Source organism: Bos indicus, chromosome 20 (genome assembly GCF_029378745.1).
Source record: "Bos indicus isolate NIAB-ARS_2022 breed Sahiwal x Tharparkar chromosome 20, NIAB-ARS_B.indTharparkar_mat_pri_1.0, whole genome shotgun sequence".
Classification (NCBI taxonomy): Eukaryota; Metazoa; Chordata; class Mammalia; order Artiodactyla; family Bovidae; genus Bos; species Bos indicus.
In genome coordinates, this window is record NC_091779.1 from 28,662,552 (window position 1) to 28,687,208 (window position 24,657).

Here is a 24,657-nt window from a genome sequence, read left to right on the forward strand (position 1 = left end):
CATCCTACTCCAGGGGATCTTCTCAACCCACAGAACAAACCCAGCATCGTCTCCTGCTTTGCAGGCGGATTCTTTACTGCTGAGCCACCAGGGAAGTCCCAGGCTCTCTCCCATTCCAAATTCTAGTTTTGTGTGTCTTGAAAGACAGAATAGGAATAGCAAGAATGTGGGAATTAAATTCTTGTATTTAAGTGATACAGAGCATTCTTTTCACTTCATTTCATATCCTCTTCTGTGACAATACCAAGAGCATTTTTGCAATAAGTGTTACTGAAATTTTCTTTGCTCATTTTTCAGTGTGTGTTTATAAAAGGCCCTCAGCACCACTTAAGATTCAATTAACATTGTTATGAAAAATATTTTATGTACATTATTTCATTCAAATCATGGGAATGACTGTAAATGCTCTGAGAAAAGCTTGTTTATGCCTTCCACAAGCAATTATTGAGGATTTACTTTGCTCAGTAGGGTGCTAGCCACTGGGAATACACAGATGAAAGAAGCGGGTCCTAAAGAATTTACAGGCTAGAGCTGGGGGCGGGGGGAGGAATTAAGCAGCAATTTTCAGTACAATGTGAAAAATGCTTTCTTCTTTGCTGAAAACTTTCTGGACAAGAAAAGAAAATAAAATACAGAAGAGATCTTATCTAGGTAGCCTTCATTAAAATGGAATTACCCTCCCAAAGGCTTTAGTGCAAAAATGAATACCTTCTCAAAAATTCTCAATTTTGACAATTCGTGACAGTTTTTCAGAGTTCAGGCTCTGGTTTGTCCCTCTAACTTCCTTTTTAGGCTATGATGATGCTGCCTCAGCTGTACTGCCTGGGTTAATTGCCACTATTTTGGGGACAGACCTGGCACCATGAATCTTGGAAGAGGCTTCTGCTTTCTTTCTGATTCATTCTAAGATGTGGAATAGTTTCCTTTCTCTTTATTCATCATGACATAGAAAATATTTCCCAGATGTTATTGAAGGCTTGACCATACTGGAAGGGAAATATCACATATAATAAAATTTATAATTATTCAATGATAAGCCCTATACTACAGAGTTCTTACCTAACTTCATTCCTGCTTAAATCCAGCCTGCCTCTACCAATAGCACTCCCAATGTCTCTCTTAGAGCCCAGGCTGCATGTCCAAAATGTTTAGAGAAGATGAAAGCTTTTCAAACTTTTCTGCCTGTGGCACACCACTGCAGGTTGATTTTCTTCCCCAGAATTAACATCTTACCAGTATGACTGACTGTACAATAATTCATTGAGGGAAAATTCCACTCTTGCTCATAAAACAATACAGCCAAACAATCCCATAGTAGTGTGAGATCAGTATATTTCCTGAATTCTGAATTGTAATAATGTGATATGTGGATCACAATAAACTGTGGAAAATTCTGAAAGAGATGGGAATACCAGACCACCTGATCTGCCTCTTGAGAAATTTGTATGCAGGTCAGGAAGCAACAGTTAGAACTGGACATGGAACAACAGACTGGTTCCAAATAGGAAAAGGAGCTCGTCAAGGCTGTATATTGTCACCCTGCTTATTTAACTTATATGCAGAGTACATCATGAGAAACGCTGGACTGGAAGAAACACAAGCTGGAATGAAGATTGCTGGGAGAAATAGCAATAACCTCAGATATGCAGATGACACCACCTTTATGGCAGAAAGTGAAGAGGAACTCAAAAGCCTCTTGATGAAAGTGAAAGCAGAGAGTGAAAAAGTTGGCTTAAAGCTCAACATTCAGAAAACAAAGATCATGGCATCCGGTCCCATTACTTCATGGGAACTAGATGGGGAAACAGTGGAAACAGTGTCAGATTTTGTTTTTCTGGGCTCCAAAATCACTGCAGATGGTGATTGCAGCCATGAAATTAAAAGATGCTTACTCCTTGGAAGGAAAGTTATGACCAACCTAGATAGCATATTCAAAAGCAGAGACATTACTTTGCCAACAAAGGTCTGGCTAGTCAAGGCTATGGTTTTTCCTGTGGTCATGTATGGATGTGAGAGTTAGTTAGACTGTGAAGAAGGGTGAGCGCCGAAGAATTGATACTTTTGAACTGTGGTGTTGGAGAAGACTCTTGAGAGTCCCTTGGCCTGCAAGGAGATCCAACCAGTCCATTCTGAAGGAGATCAGCCCTGGGATTTCTTTGGAAGGAATGATGCTAAAGCTGAAACTCCAGTACTTTGGCCACCTGATGTGAAGAGTTGACTCATTGGAAAAGACTCTGATGCTGGGAGGGATTGGGGGCAGGAGGAGAAGGGGACGACAGAGGATGAGATGGCTGGATGGCATCACTGACTTGCTGGACGTGAGTCTGAGTGAACTCCGGGAGTTGGTGATGGATAGGGAGGCCTGGCGTGCTGTGATTCATGGGGTCGCAAAGAGTCAGACACGACTGAGTGACTGATCTGATCTGACCTGATACCTTGTCAAAAACAGTCATATTCAGGATGGGATACATGGAATTCACTGCATTTCCATTTTGGGTCTCTTCCCATCAAAAACAAACAAAGAAAACTAAATTTAGCGTCTTATTTCAGCAAGATTCTTCCTGTTTGCTGTGTGTAAAAATGAAACCAACAACACGAAAGTGAACAAAATGGAACTTTGAAGGATCTAGGGAACTTTAACAAACTCATCATCAAAAAATGATGAGCATCATATTAGTTTGCCAGCCTAAACTATCCTGTGTATAACAGGTAGGATAATAATATAAGAAGAATAAATGGGTATGTTCATGAATAGTCAACTATTCATATGCTCATACATTCAAGAATGCACACTGGAATGTGCATTCTTGGTCTTGGGATGGACCAAATGCCTGGAATCGTTCTTGGTCTGGGAGACAGAGGGGCAATTAAATGTGTACGTCATGGAATTTAGCTTCTGGGGAAAGATAGATAAACTAAGAGGCAAATAAAAAATACATTAACTGGGATTAATACATGCTACAAAAATAAAGTAGATGATGAAAGATTAACTTGTGCTTTTATTTGAGATATACTGGTTAGAAGTCTTTTCTAGAGGAAGTCCATACAGAGGCCAGACATGCCCAGTAGTCCTGTGCTCCAGGACAGAATGACAGAATGAAGGATAAAAAGCACCTAGACCCAAAGATAATAATGTGCTTGATGTGTCCAGTGAGTAGCAAGAAGTTCAGTATAGCCAGAATAGACTGAATGTGGATGAAGGGTAGGAAATAAGGGATAAAATTAGCCAAGGAACACATAGGGCATAGAGAGAATTTTAATTTTATTCTCAGTCACGTGAAAGTTAGAATTAGGTACAGCTGCAAATGATGAAAAATTTATATTTAGACTAGCTTCTGAAAGACAGAAGATTGCTTGTCTTTCATATAAAGACATCAATATACAGGCATCAAAAATTTCAAAAAATTGGCAGGGTCATAGCTCCTTCTATCTTGCTCTTCAGTTATGCTCAGAATGGCTTTTAGCCTCAGGAACTGAGATGACTGAAGGAGCTCCAGCTATCAACTCTGCATTTCAATAATCAGAAAGTACAAGGGAACAAAGAAAATGCTTCTACAGATAAGTCCCCTACATACAAATGTTGCAAAATTTCGGACGTGAACGTGTGTTCAAATGTCCAATCATATAAGTTAGTTCACGCATCTAGTATACATTGTCACGTGCATCCATCCTCTACAAGTAGTTGCGCTTTGGTGTATTTTATTATACAGTATTTTATTAGAGTGGGGCTTCCCTTGTGGCTCAGATGGTAAAGAATCTGCCTGCAGTGTGGGAGATCTAGATTCAATCCCTGGGCTGGGAAGATCCCCTGGAGAAGGGAATAGCTACCTACTCCAGTATTTCTGCCTAGAGAATTCCATGGACAGAAGAGCCTGGCAGGAAATAGTCAATGGTGTTGCAAAGAGTCAGACGTGACTGAGCAACTAACACACACACACTGTTGTATAGAGTGCAGTAGTACCAGATCTTTATTTGAAGCCCAGGATGTCCAGAAGCAAGTGTAAAAGCAGCAGTAATGTAGCTGGTACTGCTAAGAAGCATCAGCAGTTGTTCTGTACTACTGCATTCTTCAAGGTACTGTACTGTAAGATTAAAAATGTTTTATTTTTGTTTGCTTTTTAATGTATTATTTGTGTAAAAATATTGTAAACCTATTACAGTATGGTACTAAATAGCCAATTGTGCTAGGTGGGTACCTAGGCTAACTGTTGGATGAACAAATTGGACTTAGGAAAGTGCTCTTGGGATGGAACTCGTTCCTATGAAAGGGACTTACTCTATTTATAAAGTTATATCCCAAAAAGTGCTCAAGATATTTTTAAATTAAAAATACACTTGACTTAAATGCTGTTTTAGTTTCTGGTGTATGGCAAAGTCATTCAGTTATAAATACATACACATTTTTTTTTTCCATGATGGTTTATTTCAGGCTATTGAATACAGTTTCCTGGGCTATACAGTAGTAGGTCCAATGGTTTATCTATTTCATATATAATAGCTTGTATCTGCTAATTCCAAACTCCTAATTTATCCCTGCCCCATGCACTTTCCCCCTTGGTAACCATAAGTTTGCTTTCTATGTCTGTGAGTCTGTTTCTATGTCATAAATAAGTTCATTTCTGTCCTGTCTCGGATTCCACACACAAGTGATATCATACAGTATTTGCCTTTCTCTTTCTGACTCAGTATGCTAATCTCTAGGTCATGTGTGCTGCTGCAAACGGCATTATTTCATTATTTTTTAAGGCCAAGTAGTAGTATTCCTTTGTATATTATACCACATCTTCTTTATCCATTCATCTGTAGGAGGACATTTAGGTTGCTACCATGTCTCAGCTATTATAGTGCTGCTATGAACACTGGAGTACATATATCTTTTTTTTCCAGATATATACCCAGGAGTAGGATTGGTGGATCATATGGCAACTTTATTTTTAGTTGTTTTAAGGAACTTCCATTCTGTTTTCCACAGTGGCTGCATCAATTTATGTTCCCATCAACACTGTAGGACGGTGCTTTCTCCACACTCTCTCCAGCATTTGTTTTTTAATGATGGCCATTCTGATTAGTATGTGGTGGTACTTCATTGTAGTCTGATCTGCATTTCTCTAATAATTAGTGACGGCCATCTGTATGTCTTCTTAAGAGAAACGTCTGTTTAGGTCTTCTGCCCATTTTTGGATTTGATTGTTTGTGTTTTTTCTGCTATTGAGTTGTATGAGCTATTTGTATATTTTGGAAATTATACCTTTGTAGGTTGCATGGTTTGCAAATGTTTTCTCCTAGTCCGTAGGTTGTCTTTTTGCTTAGCTTATGGTTTCCTTTGCTGTGCAAAAGCTTGTAAGTTTTGATAAAGTTCTACTGTTTATGTTTGCCTTTATTTTTAGTCTTGGAGACTGACGTAAAAAACATTTCTATGATTTATGTCAGAGAATGTTTTGCCTATGTTCTCATCTAGGAGTGTTATGGCATCAAGGCGTAATGACATTTCACTGAATAAAACCTTGTCTGATGGCCACACCTATCTCTGAGAGAAAGTAGAAGACGTAGTGTTCATTCTAGACATTTGTGAATACACTAAGGGTTAAACTCTCAAAGAAGAATGGCAAATAGGTATTTTCTTATGTCAGAAACACACAGGCTCTGACGTAAGAGTCACAGGATGATGCTGAGCAGAAGCATGGCATGACCTGATTTACATTATTAAAGGATTGCTTTGACTGCTGTGTGGAGAATGGAGGATAGCAAATGTTGAAGCAGGGAGACGAGCTGAAAGTGTACAGTAGTTATCTAAATTCTTTAAGGTCACCTTAGTTACGGTTTCCCTGGTGGCTCAGATGGTAAAGAATCTGCCTGCAATGCAGGAGACCAGGGTTTGATTCCGGGGTCAGGAAGATCCCCTGGAGAAGGGAATGGCAATCCACTCCAGTACTCTTGCCTGGAGAATTTGAATTCCATGGACTGAGGAGCCTGGCAGGCTACAGTCCATGGGGTCACAGAGAGACACGACTGAGAGACTAACACTTTCACTAGTTATGGTTTAATAGATACATATATTCAATCTTTGTAGAGTTTACTTTGGAACAAGCCAAATACCAGTTGTTGGTGTTAATTCCCCAAGTTTATATTTCGTTAATTATTCACTTAAAACTTGCTTCAAAAACAGGGTAAAGTCAATTGACAATACAGAAGTCTTTTTCTGAACCCTATTCTAATGAGGTGCACATCAAATCTCATTGATAGGAAATTCTATCTGTGTATTAAAAATATAAACTAGTTTTATGATAAACTAAAATTATGATAAAACAAATTAATGTATGTTTGGTGATATTAGCAGTCTTTAGAGAAATCACTGAAATCAATCTGAAACACTGCAGAGTACAATCTTGGTACAAAGCATTTTGCTGTCATTCTCCTGCCAGTCTACATGGATTAGAATTTGAAATATTATTTCCACTTAGTACAAATCTCTTTCAGGTTCTCCTATTCTAATCTGTTCTCCTGCATGAGAATGCAGGCAATGGTTGAGAGTGAGATAAAGACAAAGAGAAGGAAGGAATAAAGGAAGGAAGAGAGAAAAAGAAAGAAAAGATGATAGTCATCCTTCAGGAAGGAAGGTCATGGCTAAAAGGCAGCAAAGACGATAATCTGGCAAGGTTACTAACAGTTTTGACTGTTTTCCTACTATTTTTCATATTAATAATTCTTACCAAATTTTTAAAATAACATGTCTTTTTTTTTTGACCGAGGAGAGTCATTATGCTCTGCCTCTGAGCTGACACATCTTCCACCTTGGCTGGAAAAAATGCAGTTTGTGTGCATGCTTGAGGGCAAAGTAGAAGGAGGGAAAAATATAAAGTAAGAAAATCAGCCAGGAAACAAGTCATTATTTTTTCATCAGCTAAAGAGCATTAAACTTGATTTCTGAAAAGGCTTGTGTTTGGTGTCTTGATATCAAGGCCAGCTGTCTGTGCAGTGGTCTGATTTGAGGGGTATAAGGAAAATTCCACTAATTATAAAAATTACCTACACTCCTTCAGTGAAATGATTGATCTGGCAAAGCACCATTTAGAAAGTCAGGGGCATTTAAGAAGACACCAAAAATCAGTTTTCTAAGGGGCAGTTTGGTAGATGATGCAGTGCCTGCCTATATATAGGCTAGGAAGAATAATGTTTCAATATTTTTATACTTCATTTTAGTATACTCTGGGGCTTACCAGAATTATATCAAGAAGCTGTTCAATAAACAAAATACAAGAAATCAGTATCAAACTTATGCCATAAAGTTGGATCTACAAGGACCAGGTAAATTTAAGTTGACAAGAACAATCCCCACAGTCTAAGAATGGTTAGGAACTTAAATGCAGTAGTTGCTTCAGAATCTTGATAGAGTCATAATGGATTGTCAGAGAATTAGACTTCCCAAAGTTTTATTTCCTTCTTATTCTGCTATAAATGTTTGTATATAATGCAAAAACACCCAAGTTCATGAATCCAGGGACAGTATAGGTCAATTACCTCACAGTTATAAATTAAACAATATCAAAGTGACGTATTTTTATGAAAGCCTGGCTTTCTAAAAAAAAAAAAAAAACTGAAATGGGCAGTCAAGCTCCTGATTATGTTTCATGTAGCAGTTGGACAAAAGTAGAAAATATTCATTCTAGGAATAAAAATTCAGGTATTTAATAATACAATTTTTCCATGTCTTTAAAATGTCTCTTTGGAAGAATATGAAATATTGCAGGAACTGAAACTTGATAATTATAATGTTTATCAAGGAAAAGTTCACCATATGTTATCAAAATGCTAAGTGGGAATTCAACTTTAATGAGTCATAGATGATTGATTTACTTGAATTTACTCATTTTGTAGAGAAAGAGAAAAATACACTCTTGTATGTTACTTCTAGTGATCCCATGCTGAGGTACCAATATGAAGAGTGGGAAACGACTCCTAATTTGAGTTCTTTTTATATGATCATAGAGTAAGCATTTGATTACAACTAAGGGAAGGAAAAGGTAGAAACTCAATGGACAAAAAGTATTTTTAACTACTGAATAATTAATGGAGACATTTGTCAAGGAGAAAAAAGCGTAAAGAAATGTACAGAGATAAGAAGTACAAGGCAAAATCAAGGAATGCTAAAAACTGTAACACCAATTACTAGAAGGAAGGATAGAAAGAGGAGACTGGGAGTTAAGTGTTGGTTAATGAACCTACAAAAGTAAATTAGATCCATAATATGAAAAATCTTAAAATCTTAAGGAGTCAATTAAGAGCTTACTGATAGAACGCAATTATTATTCTTTAAATTATGTACCTTAATTTGGGATAGTCAAAGTAATGGGAGCCACCTAAATTAATATCTCCCAACATATCTTTCAAAACTATACAAACCAACAATGATAACAAAGAAAACCACACAAATCCCAAGCCTTCAGTGTATGTGGAAAACAGAGGACGCTACCATTTCAACTTGCCTGTAAGCAGAAAAATAAGAGCCACTTTGAGATGAGCTGTTCCTTGAGTTCCTACCAAATGTTTGCATGCAGTAAAGGGTAGACATCTTGAAAAAACTGTCTGGAAGATAGGAGAAGGAAATAGAGGGCCTAATATTGAACTAAGATCACCACCATAAAAAAGGAAGGCTATACTAAGTGCTAAAATACTGCCAAAAAACTCTTGTATATTAGAGTGCTGGCTATAGATAAAGGACTCAAAAGTATGCAGTTTAGAAAGTTATTTCTTCTGTGAAAAATAGGATAGAAAGGAAGAGAGGAGCAGACTCTGGAAATTGTACACAGGGAGAGAAAAAGAAGCAAGTATGGAGAAATTTTGAAAGACACAACAGAAACAATAAACTCAAAACACAAATATTGCCCCCAAAGTGCCATACTGTTAAAAATACTGCATTATCCTATACTGAAAAACGGGCAGTGGAGAGTCACTTTTTGACTAAGAATATTCTAGACCACCATAAACCAGTAGCTTTGCTCATAAAATGCAATGCAAATGAATTTTTTGATCTCCACAAAGCTATTATAAGACCACAGTTTAGTTCAGTTCAGTCGCTCAGTCATGTCTGATTCCTTGTGACCCCATGAACCGCAGCATGCCAGGCCCTCTGTCCATCACCAACACCTGGAGTCCACCCAAACCCATGTCCTTTGAGTCAGTGATGCCATCCAGCCATCTCATCCTCTGTCATCCCCTTCTTCTCCTGCCCTCAATCTTTCCCAGCATCAGGGTCTTTTCAAATGAGAGCTCTTCACATCAGGTAGCCAAGTATTGGAGTTTCAGCTTCAACATCAGTCCTTCCAATGAATACCCAGGCCTGATCTCCTTTAGGATGGACTGGTTGGATCTCCTTGCAGTCCAAGGGACTCTCAAGAGTCTTCTCCAACACCACAGTTCAAAAGCATCAATTCTTTGGTGCTCAGCTTTCTTTATAGTCCAACTCACACATCCATACATTACTACTGGAAAAACCATAGCCTTGACTAGACAGACTTTTGTTGAAAAAGTAATGTCTCTGCTTTTTAATATGCTGTCTAGGTTGGTCATAACTTTCCTTCCAAGGAGTAAGCATCTTTTAATTTCATGGCTGCAGTCACCATCTGCAGTGATTTTGGAGCCCCCCAAAATAAAGTCAGCCACTGTTTCCCCATCTATTTGCCATGAAGTGATAAGACCACAAATGAGAATTAAACTGTTATAGCTAATGAAATACACACACATGTATGTACACACATACACACATCACAGAAGGAAACTAGACAATATTCTGAAATAAAATATTCCCAACATTTGTTAATATAACAAAATCCCAATAATAGTGAACTAGAAATTTTAAAAAGAACAGAACTGTACCAAACCTATAAAGAAATAAAATGATGATTGATCTGAAAAAAGGAAATAGAAAATAGAGGAAAATAATATAAGACTAAATTATAAGATACCTCAGAAATAAAACTAGGAAAACAGCAAAGAGAATAAAAATTAAAGTAAGGAGTAAAATTCATCAGAGAGGCAATGGTTGAAATAGACAAACAAAGAAAATCTACATAAATATAACAAATTACTAAAGAAGGAAAAACACTGGAATAATATTAATATCCTATATTTATTGGATAAGAACACTTTCCTGAAATAAATATAAATCTGCAGAGCTTCCCAATTATCTGTGAAAACTGATCTAGAATAAGCAAGCCATAGGCATATTTCAGTAAACTACTGAACTTTAAAAATAAAGAAATTATCAAGGCCTCCAGGCCTAACCAGACAAACAAATCAAAATTAGACTGTCACCAGTTTCCTCAAAAGCAATTATAAAGAAAGAAAACAATTAGCAATATTTTCAGACTACTCAAGAAAAAAACTTATGAATAAGGACTTTTTTTTTTAAACCTATTTAACTCTCTTTCAAGTGTTAAAGCTACAGATGAAAAATGTGAAGCCTTCAAGATACTAGGGATTACTTTTTAAGCAATCTAAGAGAGCAGAAACTTTATTCAACCAAGAGGAAACTGCAGCAGAAGAACAAATAGTGAGCATTTAATATTTTAAATTGATGATCTAAGACTGAAAAAACTGTGGAATGGAGCATTAAAGAATAACTTAATAGCATATCTTATGATGATAGAAATAATAGAGTGGGAGAAGGGGGTGAGAAAAAGAGTAACAAGAAATCCATTAACTGTTGTACAGACAATACGTGTAGTTAAAGGGTACCATTACAAACTAATGAGATAGGATAAATTAAATAAGAAAACTAGAATAAAGGGACTCTTGAAAAGGTATAAGGATAACCATTAGGACAAGAATACAATTATTTATTTTTAAAAATAAACAGGTAAAGAAATCATATCTCTTAGAGAAAGTAAATATAATAGACATAGTAATTGTAACATGAATAGTTGGACAGATAAGAGACTAAACATATTAGACTTAAAAAGAATATGCATGGGCATAACTCATCTATTGAAAGAAAAAGATTTTCAGCTTAACCGACAAAGTGGGATTGAACTCTGTAATGCATTCAAGAGCACACCCAAACAAAAGATTTATGAAGGTTAAAAACAAACGGATGGACAAAGGTATACCAGGCAAATGGAAACAGTAAGAAAGCATGGGTTGCAATTCTGGTATCAGACAAGAAGAACTTTAGTCAACATGTATTAAACATGGAAAAAAAGTTACATCTTATCTCAAAGCCAAAATTTAAATTGAAAATGTAATCATTATGAATATCTATGTACCAAATAACTATACAAAGTGGGCATTACACACAACGTAAGGAAGACACTGATAGAAACATACTTTTAAAAATAAGAGAGTTTTTACATACTTCTCTAAGATTAAAATCTTCTCTGGTGACTCAGATGGTAAAGAATCTCCTTGCAATGCAGAAGACCTGGGTTGGGAAGATCCCCTAGAGGAGGGCATGGCAACTCACTCCAGTATTTTTGCCTAGAGAATTCCCATGGACAGAGGTGCCTGGTGGGCTACAGTCCATGGGGCCACAAAGAGAACAAACAGTTAAGTATGTAAAAGATCTGTATAATGAAATTAACTAGGTAGACCTTATAGTTAGATTCTGTTTTCTACACACTGATTAAACAGAATAGACTGATTTTTTAACAATGCAATAAATCTAGAAGTCAGTTACAAGGCACAAAAATCAAGAGTCTTTCCACCAGAAATAAAAGACTTCTATTAAACAACTGTTTGATTATTTTAAAATATGGGTTTTATTATTATTTAGGTATAACAACATCAACAGATTGGGAGATAATTGCCATTGAAAAGATAGTTTGTTATACTCACAGATCCCAAGAAAAAGGGGCATACCTTGCTTTAGGGGTCCACAGAGAAGCACCAGGGCTGGTCAGAAAGCAGACAGTGTAAAAAAAAAAAAAAAAAAAATATATAAATATATATATAATATAAATATATATATTATATAAGTATTATGTATATAAAATAAAAAATATATATATATATATGGGCAAGAACTTTAATTGTGGTTTCTGCTGGAAGGAACAGGCAAGGCTGTTCCAGGATAAACAGATTTTGGATTGGCTTGTTGTTATTGTTCAGTTGCTCAGTCATGTCCAATTTTTTGTGACCTCATGGACTGCAGCATCAGGCTTCCCTGTCCTTCACTATCTCCTGGAGTTTGCTCAAATTCATATCCATTGAGTCAGTGATGCTATCCAACCAGCTCATCCTCTGTCATCCCCTTCTCCTTCTGCCCTCAATCTTTCCCAGCATCAGGGTCTTTTCCAATGAGTTGGCTCTGTGCATCAGGTGGCCAAAGTACTGGAGATTTGAGCTTCAGCATCAGTCATTCTAATGAATATTCAGGAGTGATTTCCTTTAGGATTGACTGGTTTGATCTCCTTGCAGTCCAAGGGACTCTCAAGAATCTTCTCCAACCCCACAGTTCAAAAGCATCGATCCTTTGGCATTCATTCTTCATGTTCTAACTCTCACATCCGTCATAACTACTGGAAAAACCACAAGTTTGATGATACAACAGACCTTGGTAGGCAAAGTATTGTCTCTGCTTTTTAATATGTTTTCTATGCATTGACTAGTGCAAAGAATTTTAGCAGACTCTAGAGCAAAGGGCTTGTCTCTAGTTGTCTGATACCAGGCTTTGGGGCATTTAGGACCAGAAGACAGTGGCCCAGATTGTGAAAACCTGATAAAGGAAGTAGTTGGGAGTGTGGGCTTTGAATTGTTTGATTTTCATAAGAAAGACGTGTTCCAGGTAAGTTGTTTACCATCTGTAGGAATTAGGTTGCCTTGAGAGGGCAGTCTCTCCTGAGTTAGTAAGTCTCCAAGATGTCAAAGGATGAAAAATACATAAAAGACAATTTACATATCTGTCGAAGAGAAAACACAATTTAAAATGAAAGAACTTCAAAAAATAATGATAAAAACTATAGCCAGTGCAATAAGGTAAGAAAAATAATAAAAATGTTTACAGATGGAAAGAAAGAAGTAAATGGTTTATATTTACTGTTACAATTATTATGTAAAATATTACAAGAGGCTTCCCAGGTGGTGCTAGTAGTAAAGAACACATCTGCCAATGAAGGAGATATAAGAGATGTGAGTTTGATCCCTGGGTGGGGAAGATCCCCTAGAGAAGGAAATGAAAACCCACTCCATTATTCTTAATTAGAGAAACCCATGGACAGAGCAGCCTGGCAGGCTATAGTCCATAGGGTTCCAAAGAGTCAGACATGACAAAAACAACATAGCATAGAACAGCACACAGAAAAAGAAATTTCTCAAACTAAAGAAGTGAACATGGGTTACAGGATACAGGGTTAACAGACAAAAATTAATTCATGTACTAAGAATGAAATCAAACCAAAATACACAATATCACAGTTGCTCCAGAGAAAATGAAATTCTTAAGTAATAAATGTGCAAAAATATAAAATGCATGTATGGTTAAAATTACAAAATATTGATGAAGAAATATAAAAAGATCTAAATAAATGAAGGGGCAAACTATGTTTATTTACTGAAGCTATCTGCCTGCAATGCAAGAGACCTGGGTTGCTTCTCTGAGTATGGAAGATCCCCTGGAGAAGGGAATGGCTACCACTCCAATATTCTTACTTGGAGAACTCTATGGACAGAGGAGCCTGGTGAGCTACAGTCCATGGAGCCGTAAAGAGTTGGATATGACTGAACAACTTAACACTTTCACTTCTCACTTTCAGTATAACAAAAAAGTCAGTTCTCCCCAAACTGACCTATAGTTATAATGTAATGTCTATTTAAAAAAAAAAAAATTCCAGCAAGTTTCTTTTGTAGACATAGATAAGCATGTCCTAAAATTTAGAGGGAAAATCACTGGACCTAGAATAGTGAAAATACTTTAGAAAAAAAAAAAGAATAAAGTGGGAGGAATGAGTTGACCTGATATTAAAGCTTTTTAATACAGCTATAGGAATCAGGACTGTGTGGTGTTGGTATAAGAACAGCTATATTTTTGCAAACATAGTTTGGGCAAAGATGTAATAGCAATGCAATGGTGGAAGGATAGACTTTTCAACAAACAATGCTGGAGCAACTGGGCATAGCAGAAAAAATAAACCTTAATCTAAATCTCATATCTTTTACAAAAGTTAACCAAAATTGATTATGAACTTAAGTGTAAAGTACAACTCTATCAGATTTTAGAAAAAAACATAGAAGAAAATCTTCAAGATAAAGGACTAGGTGAAAAATTCTTAGATTTGATACAAGAAGCATAGGAGTAAAAACCGATAAAATGGATCTCATCAATGTTATAAATCTTTGCTCTACAATACCTTTGCTCTATCCTGTGAAGAGGATGAAATGACAAGCTAGCAGTTGGGAGAAAATATTTGCAAACTGCATATGTGAAAAAGAACTTGTAGCTAGAATATGTAAAACAAAACTCTCAAATTCAACTCTAAAATAATAAAAATATCCAATTAGAAAATTGGTGAAAGACATGAGAAGACATTTCACTGAAGAGGATATACAGATGGCAAATAAGCATGTGAAAAGAGGTACAACATTATTTACCAGTAGGAAAATGCAAATTCAAACCAAATTGAGGTAGTCCTATACATGTGTATGGAGTGGGTTGCCATTTCCTTCTCCAATGCATGAAAGTGAAAAGTGAAAACGAAGTTGCTCAGTCATGCCCGACTCTTCGTGACCCCATGGACAGCAGCCCACCAGGCTCCTCCATCCGTGGGATTTTCCAGGCAAGAGTACTGGAGTGGGGTGCCATCGCCTTCTCCAAACATGTATCAGAATGGCTAAAATAAAAAAGTAGTTATAACACCAAATGCTAATGAGGATGTTGAGAAACCAGACCACTCATATATTGCTAATGGGAATGTAAAATGATACAATCACTCTGGACAAAAATATGGCAGGTTTTTCATAAAACTAAACTTGTTTACTGTACAACCTAATAATTAAACTCTTGGACATGATTTCAAGGGGAACAAAAATGTATGTCCATGCAAAATCCTGTACATGAATGTTTGTGAGAAGTTTTATTCATAACAGCTAAACCTTGGAAACAATTCAGATGTCTTACCATAGGTGGCATCCTACAATCATGATCCTAAGATCATGGCATCCGGTCCCATCCCTTCATGGCAAATAGATGGGGAAATAATGGAAATAGTGAGAGACTATTTTGGGGGGCTCCAAAATCACTGCAGATGGTGACTGCAGCCATGAAATGCTTGCTCCTTGGAAGGAAAGCTATGACCAACCTAGAAAGCATATTAAAAAGCAGAGACATTACTTTGCCAACAAAAGTCTGTCTAGCCAAAGCTATGGTTCTTCTAGTAGTCATGTATGCATGTGGGAGTTGGACTATAAAGAAAGCTGAGTGCTAAATAATAGATGCTTTTGAACTGTGGTGTTGGAGAAGACTCTTGAGAGTCCCTTGGACTGCAAGGAAATCCAACCAGTCATTCTTAAAGGAAATCAGTCCTGAATATTCATTGGAAGGACTGATGCTGAAGATGAAACTCCAATACTTTGGCCACCTAATGCGAAGAAATGACTCATTGGAAAAGACCCTGATGCTGGGAAAGATTGAGGGCAGGAAGAGAAGGGGACGACAGAGGATGAGATTGTTGGATGGCATCAATGACTCAATGGACGTGGGTTTGAGTAAACTCAGGGAGTTGGTGATGGACAGGGAATCCTGGTGTGCTGCAGTCCATGGGGTCGCAAAGAGTTGGACATGACTTAGTGACTGAACTGAACTGAACCATAGGCAAATGGTGAAACAAAGTGTCCTACATACAGTTTGTAGTGTATGTAGTAGTAGTAGTAGTCGTCATGGACTACTACTCTGCAATAATAAAAAGGAATGAGCTATAGATGTACACCACTTGGAAGGATTTTAAAGTGAAACCAATCTGAAAAGACTATATACTGTTTCCTTCCATTTATACAGGATTCTTGAAATTACAAAATTATAGAAATGAGGACCAGATTTATTTGATGTTAAGGTCAGACTGGCAACACAAGGGGTCTTTGTAATAAAACTGCTCAGTATCTTGATTGTGATGGGTAGTTACACAAATCTATACAAGTGATAAAATTGCATAGAATTAAATACACACAAACACATGAAACTGGTGAAGTTAATAAGGCTGATAGATATGCAAATTGTTATCACTGGGGGAAGGTGAACGAAGGATACACTGGATCTTTGTATCACTTTTATAAAGTGCATGTAAATCTACAATTATCTTAAAATAAAATGTTAAATAATTACTATATCTCAGAATTTATGAAAAATCAATGAAAAATGTATATATAACCTTAAACATTTGTATTAATAAAAATGAAAAAATGAAAATTAATAAATCCCCAACTCAAAAATCTAATAAAAGAACACCAAATAAAGCAACACATACATATCAAACACGCACAAGGAACTAATAAGTATAAAAATGGAAATTAAATGAGGTAGGAATATAAAAACATTGTATCTAATTTATAACTCAAATTCTTGTTTTTTTGAAAAGAATAAATCGCTAACAGATTTAATTAGAAAAATGGAAAGAAACACCAAAAATGGAAGAAAAATGGAACAAAACAGAAAATGTAATACATGACAGTGAATAAAATAAGATATTGAGAATAAATTTTAAGCATATGAAACCGCTAACATTTCCTATAAATAATGTAAAAGCCTAGATTAAAAAGATACTGTTTCTAGAAGACATAACAAGTTCTGTAGAAGAGATAGAGAAAATTTCTAGGAAATACTCTACAGAAAAGCACCAATGTCAGATATTTTTACAGGAAAATTCTACAAAACCTTTAAAAATAAAATTTTCCCAATGCTTTGTGAAATTTCTTAATTCTTTTTTAGTTGAAAGTGTAACAATGATGCCTATACCTGATGAGGTCAGTACAACAATATAAAATTACTGTCTAATTACACTTATAAATGTTATTGCAAAAATATGAAATAAAATATTGGTGAACAGAATCTATTATAATGAAATAATGCATTATACATAAATGGAATTTACTTCAGGAATTCAAGGGTTCAATATTTTAAAATGTAATAATATAAAACACTTAGCAATCCTGCCTTTATGAATTAACTGAAGATACAGCTCCAAAAAAAGAAAAACTTGTTTGCTTAAACTGAATTGCAACAGTATTTGTTAGCGTGAGACTGGTTACTTACAGTGAAAGGGTGGGATCACAGTGGGAGAATTAAGGGTTATGAATGAGGGAAAGGGATGTGGAAAGCATTGATAGTTCTCTGAGTGTATGTTTTGTATAAGTTTGACTTGTGGAATCATGTTATGTTTCCCAAACCAGAGTGAAGGAGTGAACAAATGAATAAAATTAACAGAGGCTGAAGAAGAAATCCTAAAATGAAATACAAACAGAAACAATCCAGTCTAAGTGTATTTCAGATAAATACAACAAGCACACTGAAGGGAAGAAAAAAAGAACACTAGTAACCTCTGAACATAGTGATTAAATTACATACCTTAAGATGAGAAAAACAGCTAAAGCAATGTTGAACTCTAGTTACCAGTTTTCCTCCTGCAAACCTTCACTGAGATAGGTTGGCAGTTTTGAAAATATTTTTGGTATATTCTAGCATTGAACAAATAAGTAAATATATATTGATAGCAATCAGATTTGGATATGTTAAAATGAGGATCATAGTGAAAACTGTGTGTCCCCAAATCCCCTTTTTGGACTAAAGGAATTTTTCTCTAAAATTGCTGGGAATGCTGCAGGCAGTCAGCCCTCAGCTGTCAGCAATCCAGGAGAATTACCCTTGGCTAAATAGAACTGCCTAGCCAATTATGGAGTGTTGGATCCAAAAATACAACTTACTACTTACAGAACTCTTTGATTCTTATTTTAAATAATGTGCATGAAAAATAATGTTAATCAGGGATTGGCAATTTATGACCCATGAGCCAAATCCAGACTACTATATGTCTTATAGTTAAAATGTTACTGAGCTATAGGCATGTCCAGTTGTTTATACATTGTCCATGGTCGCTTCCTTCTGTATCTTCAGAGCTGAGTAGCTGCAACAGAGACATATGGCTCACAAAGCCTGAAATATTTGCTATCTGGTTTCTTCCAAAAAAGCTGACTTCTGGTCTAAACTACGATATTATAAATTTAGTTGCTATAAAATACGAATCAAGGTAAAAGGACTTATAGGACTTAAGTCAACTACATTTTATCATCTCTGTAATTAACAAAAACAAGAAGGAACACACTCAATGCATATTTTATTGATAGGTGAAGTCAGAATTTTCTAACATTTCTTGTGGATTTCGAAATATTGGTCTCTGAGGATATTCTTTTTTAAAAAAGTTCTGCAGTTAAATAATTTTGAAACATTACATACATCTTCCTCTCCTGCAAAGTCCCCACACTCACAGCCATGATTAAGGCCCTCAGCAGCCAGACTTCCAATTTTCTTTGTTAAAACATGTACCTATGACTTATGATTCTTTTTTAAAAAGCACATAATAGTCTAGAAAGGAAAAGATTAGATTAGCCTCTAATCTCACTTTACACATAACACCAGTGGTATTAAAAGCAATTAGAAACAACAGTAAAAACTATAGACACACAAAGATATATAACTAAGCAGTATGGAAAGTTACAGGATTAAAAAATAAAAATTTCCTCCCCTATTTTCTCTCATTCCACCTCCCAAAGGCAGTTATCATTAAGCTTTTTTTTTTTTCTGAGTTCTTCCAGTTTTTTCAAAGAGAAGGAAAAAGAAAATTGAGGTGTATCTTCTCATATATTCTTTTTGTTGTTTCATACAAAAAGGAGATCATATAAAACATCATGTTTTGCACCTTGAATTTTACGTTTGACTATGCACTTTGAAGAGCTTTAACTATTAGCAATCATTTTTGTTTCCCATTTTGGTAACTGAGTATCCCCAAACGCGATAATCTCCTGCAGACAAAACAGATTTTGCTCTTTTTGTTCTTGGTGTTTTGTTGTTGCTGTTTATTTACAAATACAAAGAAGCTGAAATGACATCATTGACCATATATTTTGATACAATTTGTGGATCTATCTATAAATACAAAATCCTGACACTGGGATTTCTAGTTGAAAATTTTAAATATAATTAAATCATCATTAATAAATATATAGGGGTAAGCATTGGGCTGTTATACACTCAACAGAGAATGTGGTTTTCTTTCTCTGTACTCCTACCAGCAATAAAAATCTTTTCATTTGAGAAACACCTTTAAGTGTCTTATATTTAAAGGTAAATACTGAGGAAATATAATGCTCTATTATAATTACTTTTTTTCTGAAATAATGCACATGAATAGTGAGATGAATAAGTCAATAAATATGAATTAAGTAAGCACATTATATTTATTATTTATAAGGATATTATCTATTCCTTATATGATATTTAGAAAGTTGAAATTTATAAAGATGTATCATTGAGTTCAAGAATTTAAATAGCATTATTTAAGAAAGATTTCAGCTGATTATTTAGGAAAATTAATATTATGTGATTATTAAATTTTAAACTTATCAGTATAATTCCTAAGAATTCCTTCCTAAAATTAGATGGCTCAAATACTAGAGAAAGTATACTGGTGTCCTGTAGATGTTATTTTTACATTGTTTACATTTGTTTGCTAGAGTCAAATGGCCAGGGATTTGAAACATAACTCATGACCTCCATCTGTTTTCTTGTTTGTCCTTATTGTTAGGTAATAATCCTGTTGGGTATTTTATATTTCTCTCAGGAATATCACGCTTACATTAACCACACGCCAACAATGAGAAGCTATAGCCATGGAAAGAATCAGGTGTAGAGCTGAGGCTTGTTGTTAGCGAGACTCAGGTTTCCTCCTGTGTTTCTCTCCAGTGTGTCTACTTTACTCACACAGAACACCTCATTTCTGACTCTTCAGGTCACCAAATGTGTGACATTTTCCCCCCTTCACTAAGCAATTTTCTGTAACACCAGTTGGGTATCCTACAACTGAACTAAATTCTAATACCCTGAAACTAGAGATAGTGTCAGATGCCACAGATTAAGGGCTCAGTCCCGCAAGATAGCTCCCACTCTACTTCAGACTAAGTTAAGTGATTCTAACTGAAGTAATCATCTAACTGCAAGTAGAAGGTCCCTAGGTTGTCCAAAACTTCTACAAATCAAAGATTCCCCGTGACACTCTCCTGAGGTTTGATTAATTTGCTAGAGTAGCTTACAGAACACAAGGAAATACTTACATTTACATTTACAGTTTATTAAAGAAAATGATAAAGGATACAGATGAAAAGATATATGGGGCAAAGTCTGGGAGGGCTGTGTGGGAGCTTCTGTCCCACAGATTTGGGGGAGGGGGTGTTACCCTCCTGGCAGGTGGAGATGTTCACTCACTTGGAAGCTCCTACACTATTGGGATTTTTATAGTGGCTTCTGTATATTGTTGTTGTTTAGCTGTTAAGTCATGACCTCATGATTCTTTTGTGACCTCCCGGACTGTAGCCGCCAGGCTCCTCTGGCCATGGGATTTTCCAGGCAAGAATACTGGAGTGAGTTGCCAGCCATTCTTTCTCCAGGGGATCTTCCTGACCCAGGGATCGAACCCAAGTCTCCAGCATTTCAGGCAGATTCTTTCCTGCCTGAGCCACCAGGGAATGGGCATGATCAGTTATTAACTACATTTTCAGCCTCTTTCCATTCTCTGGAGAAGTGGGGGTTGGGGGAGGTTGAAAATTCCAAGCTTCTAGTCATGACTTGTTCTTTGGGTGACAAGCCCCTATCAAAGAGTGCCCCCAAGGTCACCTCATTAGAAGAAAAGATGTTCCTAGTGTTTTCATTTCGGAGAAGGAAATGGCAACCCACTCCAGTATTCTTGCTTGGAGAATCCCAGGGACAGAGGAGCCTGGTGGGCTGCCATCTATGGGGTCACACAGAGTTGGACATGACTGAAGTGACTTAGCAGCAGCAGCAGTGTTTTCATTACTTAAGGAAATACATGGGTTTTAGGAGCACTATGCAAGGAACTAGTGGCAGAGAACAGCGGGTTTATCTTTTGTAACTGAGCAGGACCCTATGGGGCCTTCCTGGAACAGACCCTGCCCCCATGTCCTCTGATCTACTAGTTCCTTTCTGACTACTTAGATAACAGTATCTCATGCCCATTTCCTGAGTTGCTTTACAGATCCCATCAAACAGAAGATGTTAAGCACTTGATGATCATGAGTACGTAGCCCCAAGACCTACAGGAGTTTGAGGATTAATAACCTTAACTTCTGTCATACTGCCCTGCTACTTCACCATCAACCAATCAGAGGATCACGCATGAGCTGATTTGATCACAAACCCTGTGATCACCTTGCCTTTAAAAATGCCTCCCTGAAAACCCACTGGGGAACTTGGGCTTTTTGAACATTAGTTGCCCCAGGCTCCTTGTCTAGCACATTGCAATAAACTCTGTCTTCTCCTTCACCACAACCCAGTGTCAGTAGATTGACTTTACTGCTTGTGGGCTAGTAGATTCAAGTTTGGCTCAGTAGCATTTTCTCTTATCTCACAGGACTATAGCTGTTTTCACAAAGAACTTCTCTCTGGCAGCCTTTCTGTAGCCTTCTGTTTGGCAGACAGTCTGACTCTTCGGAATGAAGGCTTTTGGACATTGGTGCCATTTTGGCACTAAATCATTTATATGTGTATTATGATGAATGTAATGATACAGTAGGAATTTACATTTAAAGGAGATTGTGAAAGCTTGTCATATGTAAGTTGGTCTCTTGTCTGATTTAGAAAGTTAAGATATTCTCTTAACTAAAGTGGTAAGAACCAGATAGTTTCTTACTGTTCCTTCCCTTTCTGTGATTTTTAACTCCTGACATCTCACGGAGTCAGAGTTGAGAATCACTTAAAACACTGGAAAATCCCACACTTCCAACTGTCAAGAGTCACGACAAAAGTCTTCTTTTTTCCAATCACATTTGACAGGAATGAGTGTAGGTTAGGCTGTTTTTCTTGTGGTTCAAGGAAAATGTTATATTACTTCTTGAACTTTTGGCCTTCCTCCCTTCCCCCAGCTGGAACACTTTTTTTTCCAGCTCCTCATTCTAAGGGTATTCACACTTAAAATCTCAGCTATTCTCTCCTCTTGCAAGTGTTCCCTAAAAACTTCAGAATCTGTTGCCAGATTCTTCTCTGAATTTCTATATGAATGTCTTTACTTTTGAAAACACTTCATTCTAATTGATTCCACAATTGAATGTGAGGCACAGCATATAGAAATTTGCTTATTTTATAGAGTGTGTAACAGAGAAGAGCAAACCTGAGTCTATATTGAATCTATCCCTCTAACTCTAACCTTTGTGCTCTGTTGCCTGTGCTTACTCACGTTGGCTCAGTCCCTCTGTAAAAGAATGTTGCCTATAGACTGACTTATAAATGACAGCCCATTTTCAAGGGACTGCCTCCCAGGCTTAACTTTTAAAGGTATAATGAACAGTCTCAGAAAACAAAATAACAATTGTCTTGCTGGAGTTTTATAGGATCACTGTAACCAGACCTAGGACAGCTGCAAGAACAAAGGATTCCAGAACCGGAAAGTTTTCAATAACCAGCCACATCCTCTCCTCTTTTAGTATAAAAGCAGTTTGAATTCTAACTCGGGTAAAATGGTTCTCTGGGACACTACACTAGTTCACCATCTTCTCACTCTGCTGACCTTCCGGATAAAGTTGCTATTTCTTGCCCCAACACCTCATCTCTTGATTGACGCCTGTCATGTGATGAACAGTATGAGCTTGGATTCAGTAACAATAGTAATAATGAGGCTTGTAGGTTAAATAACTTGTGCAAAATTGGCGAATGAGTAAGAGATAGGGCTGATACTAAAGGCACAAGTCTATTTTCAACTTCATTGCTCTTTGCCTCAAAATGTTGTCTATTTGATGATAATGGGATTATCCTGCAATTGTTTATTGAGTGCAAATTATGTGCTTGATAATCTATTTGATACTGAAGGCAGATACGAAAGATGTTAAACATATCCTGAGCTTCTAATGTATGTATAATCTAGTTGGATTGAAATAAACATAGATAGTTGAAGAATAAAGTAAATTAAAGGAATATTGAGGGGGGAAGAAAATGTGACTCAGAAAGGTTAAAGGTCAATTGTGAGTAAGACCCAAAACATGAGTAGAGAATGAGTTACTAGGGTGAAAGACAAAGGGAATGTACTTGAGATGCCATTTTGAGGAATATCTACTTGGAGTTGAGGGCAATAAAAATTAAAAAACTGGAACTGAATGTAGTAGACATTTGTTCATTTCTTCCCTGACATTTATTCCACCTTTATGATGTTCAAAGTAGTCTTTCCTGTTTTCAGCTATTGGGATTAAATTGTTTAAGCTAATAAATTTGTACGCCTTCTATCCTCAGTGATTAGTACAGGATGGGGCAAATTAAAGTCATTTATATGTGGTATCTAAAAAAATAAAGCAAACAGGAAACAGACTTACAGATATAGAGAACAGGCTAGCAGTTACCAGCAGGTAGAGGAGACAGGGGAGGGGCAATACTGGGGTAGGGGATTAAGAGGTACAAACTACTACATATAAAATAAGCTACAAAGACATATTGTGCACAGAGAATATAGCCAGTATTTTGCACTAAGTATAAATGGAGTATATGTATGTGCGCTCAGTCATGTCTGACTCTTTGCAACCCCATGGATGATAGCCCACCAGGCTCCTCTGTCCATGGCATTTTCCAGGCAAGAATACTAGAGTGGGTTTCCATTTCCTCTTCCAGGGGATCTTCCCCACCCAGGGATCGAACTTGTGTCTCTTCATTGGCAGGCTGATTCTTCACTACTGTACCACCTGGGAAGCACCCCCCCAACCCCTGCCCCACAAATGGAGCATAACCTTTAACATTTTTGAATCATTATATAATTTACTTGTAATATATAATATTGTACATCAATTATAACTTTTATATGACTGAACTGAACTGATATGTTTATGTATATAAAGTATATATGTTATATAAAGTATATAATTCAACTATATACTTATAAAAAGTATAATAAAAATACTCAGTTACACACAAAAAGTAAAGTCAGTGAAATATGAGAGATGTTTATGGGACTATGGGAAATGGGAAATATCTCTTTCTTTTCTAGGAAATGAGGTCTACATCTTTGATAACCACTTTCCCCCCATAAGGGAAGGGCTCAGATATTCCAGGGACAACTAAGTCAAGTCTAAGGATCAACAGAGGACCTCAGAAGACAAGAGGAAGAAAAAGGTAAAAAAAAAAAAAATGTTACTGGTGATAAAAGTTTGAACAGGACCAAGATGTCCTTACTCTTTTCTAGACAACAGATCTCACTTTTGGTTTAAATCATGAGGGAGGGAGGGAAGGGGGAGGGGGAGAGAGAAAATGAATTGGATACATAAGTTTGAAAATCAAATGTGTGGCAGGTTTAATTAAAGTCATAAATTGGATCTGTTCATGAACATCAAAACTGAGCTTTGTAGAATATCCATTGTTTGAAGGCAAGAGGTATAAGTGAAAGTTGCTCAGTTGTGTGCAATTCTTTGCGACCC

General features: G+C 36.5%; 1 protein-coding gene across 5 annotated transcripts in view; it reads left to right on the top strand.

The window, feature by feature from the left end:
- Positions 1 to 24,313, top strand: part of EMB (embigin) — a 166,432-nt gene extending 142,119 nt beyond the window's left edge. The window contains exon 12 of one of the 5 annotated variants that reach the window (XM_070774698.1): positions 24,231 to 24,313. In XM_070774698.1, the coding sequence (XP_070630799.1) occupies positions 24,231 to 24,272 (42 nt within the window). In that variant the 3' untranslated portion in view covers positions 24,273 to 24,313. The remainder of the gene's footprint in view (positions 1 to 24,230) is intronic. The other 4 variants (XM_070774694.1, XM_070774695.1, XM_070774699.1 and 1 more) reach the window with 4 other exon arrangements.
- Positions 24,314 to 24,657: the final 344 nt, after the last annotated feature.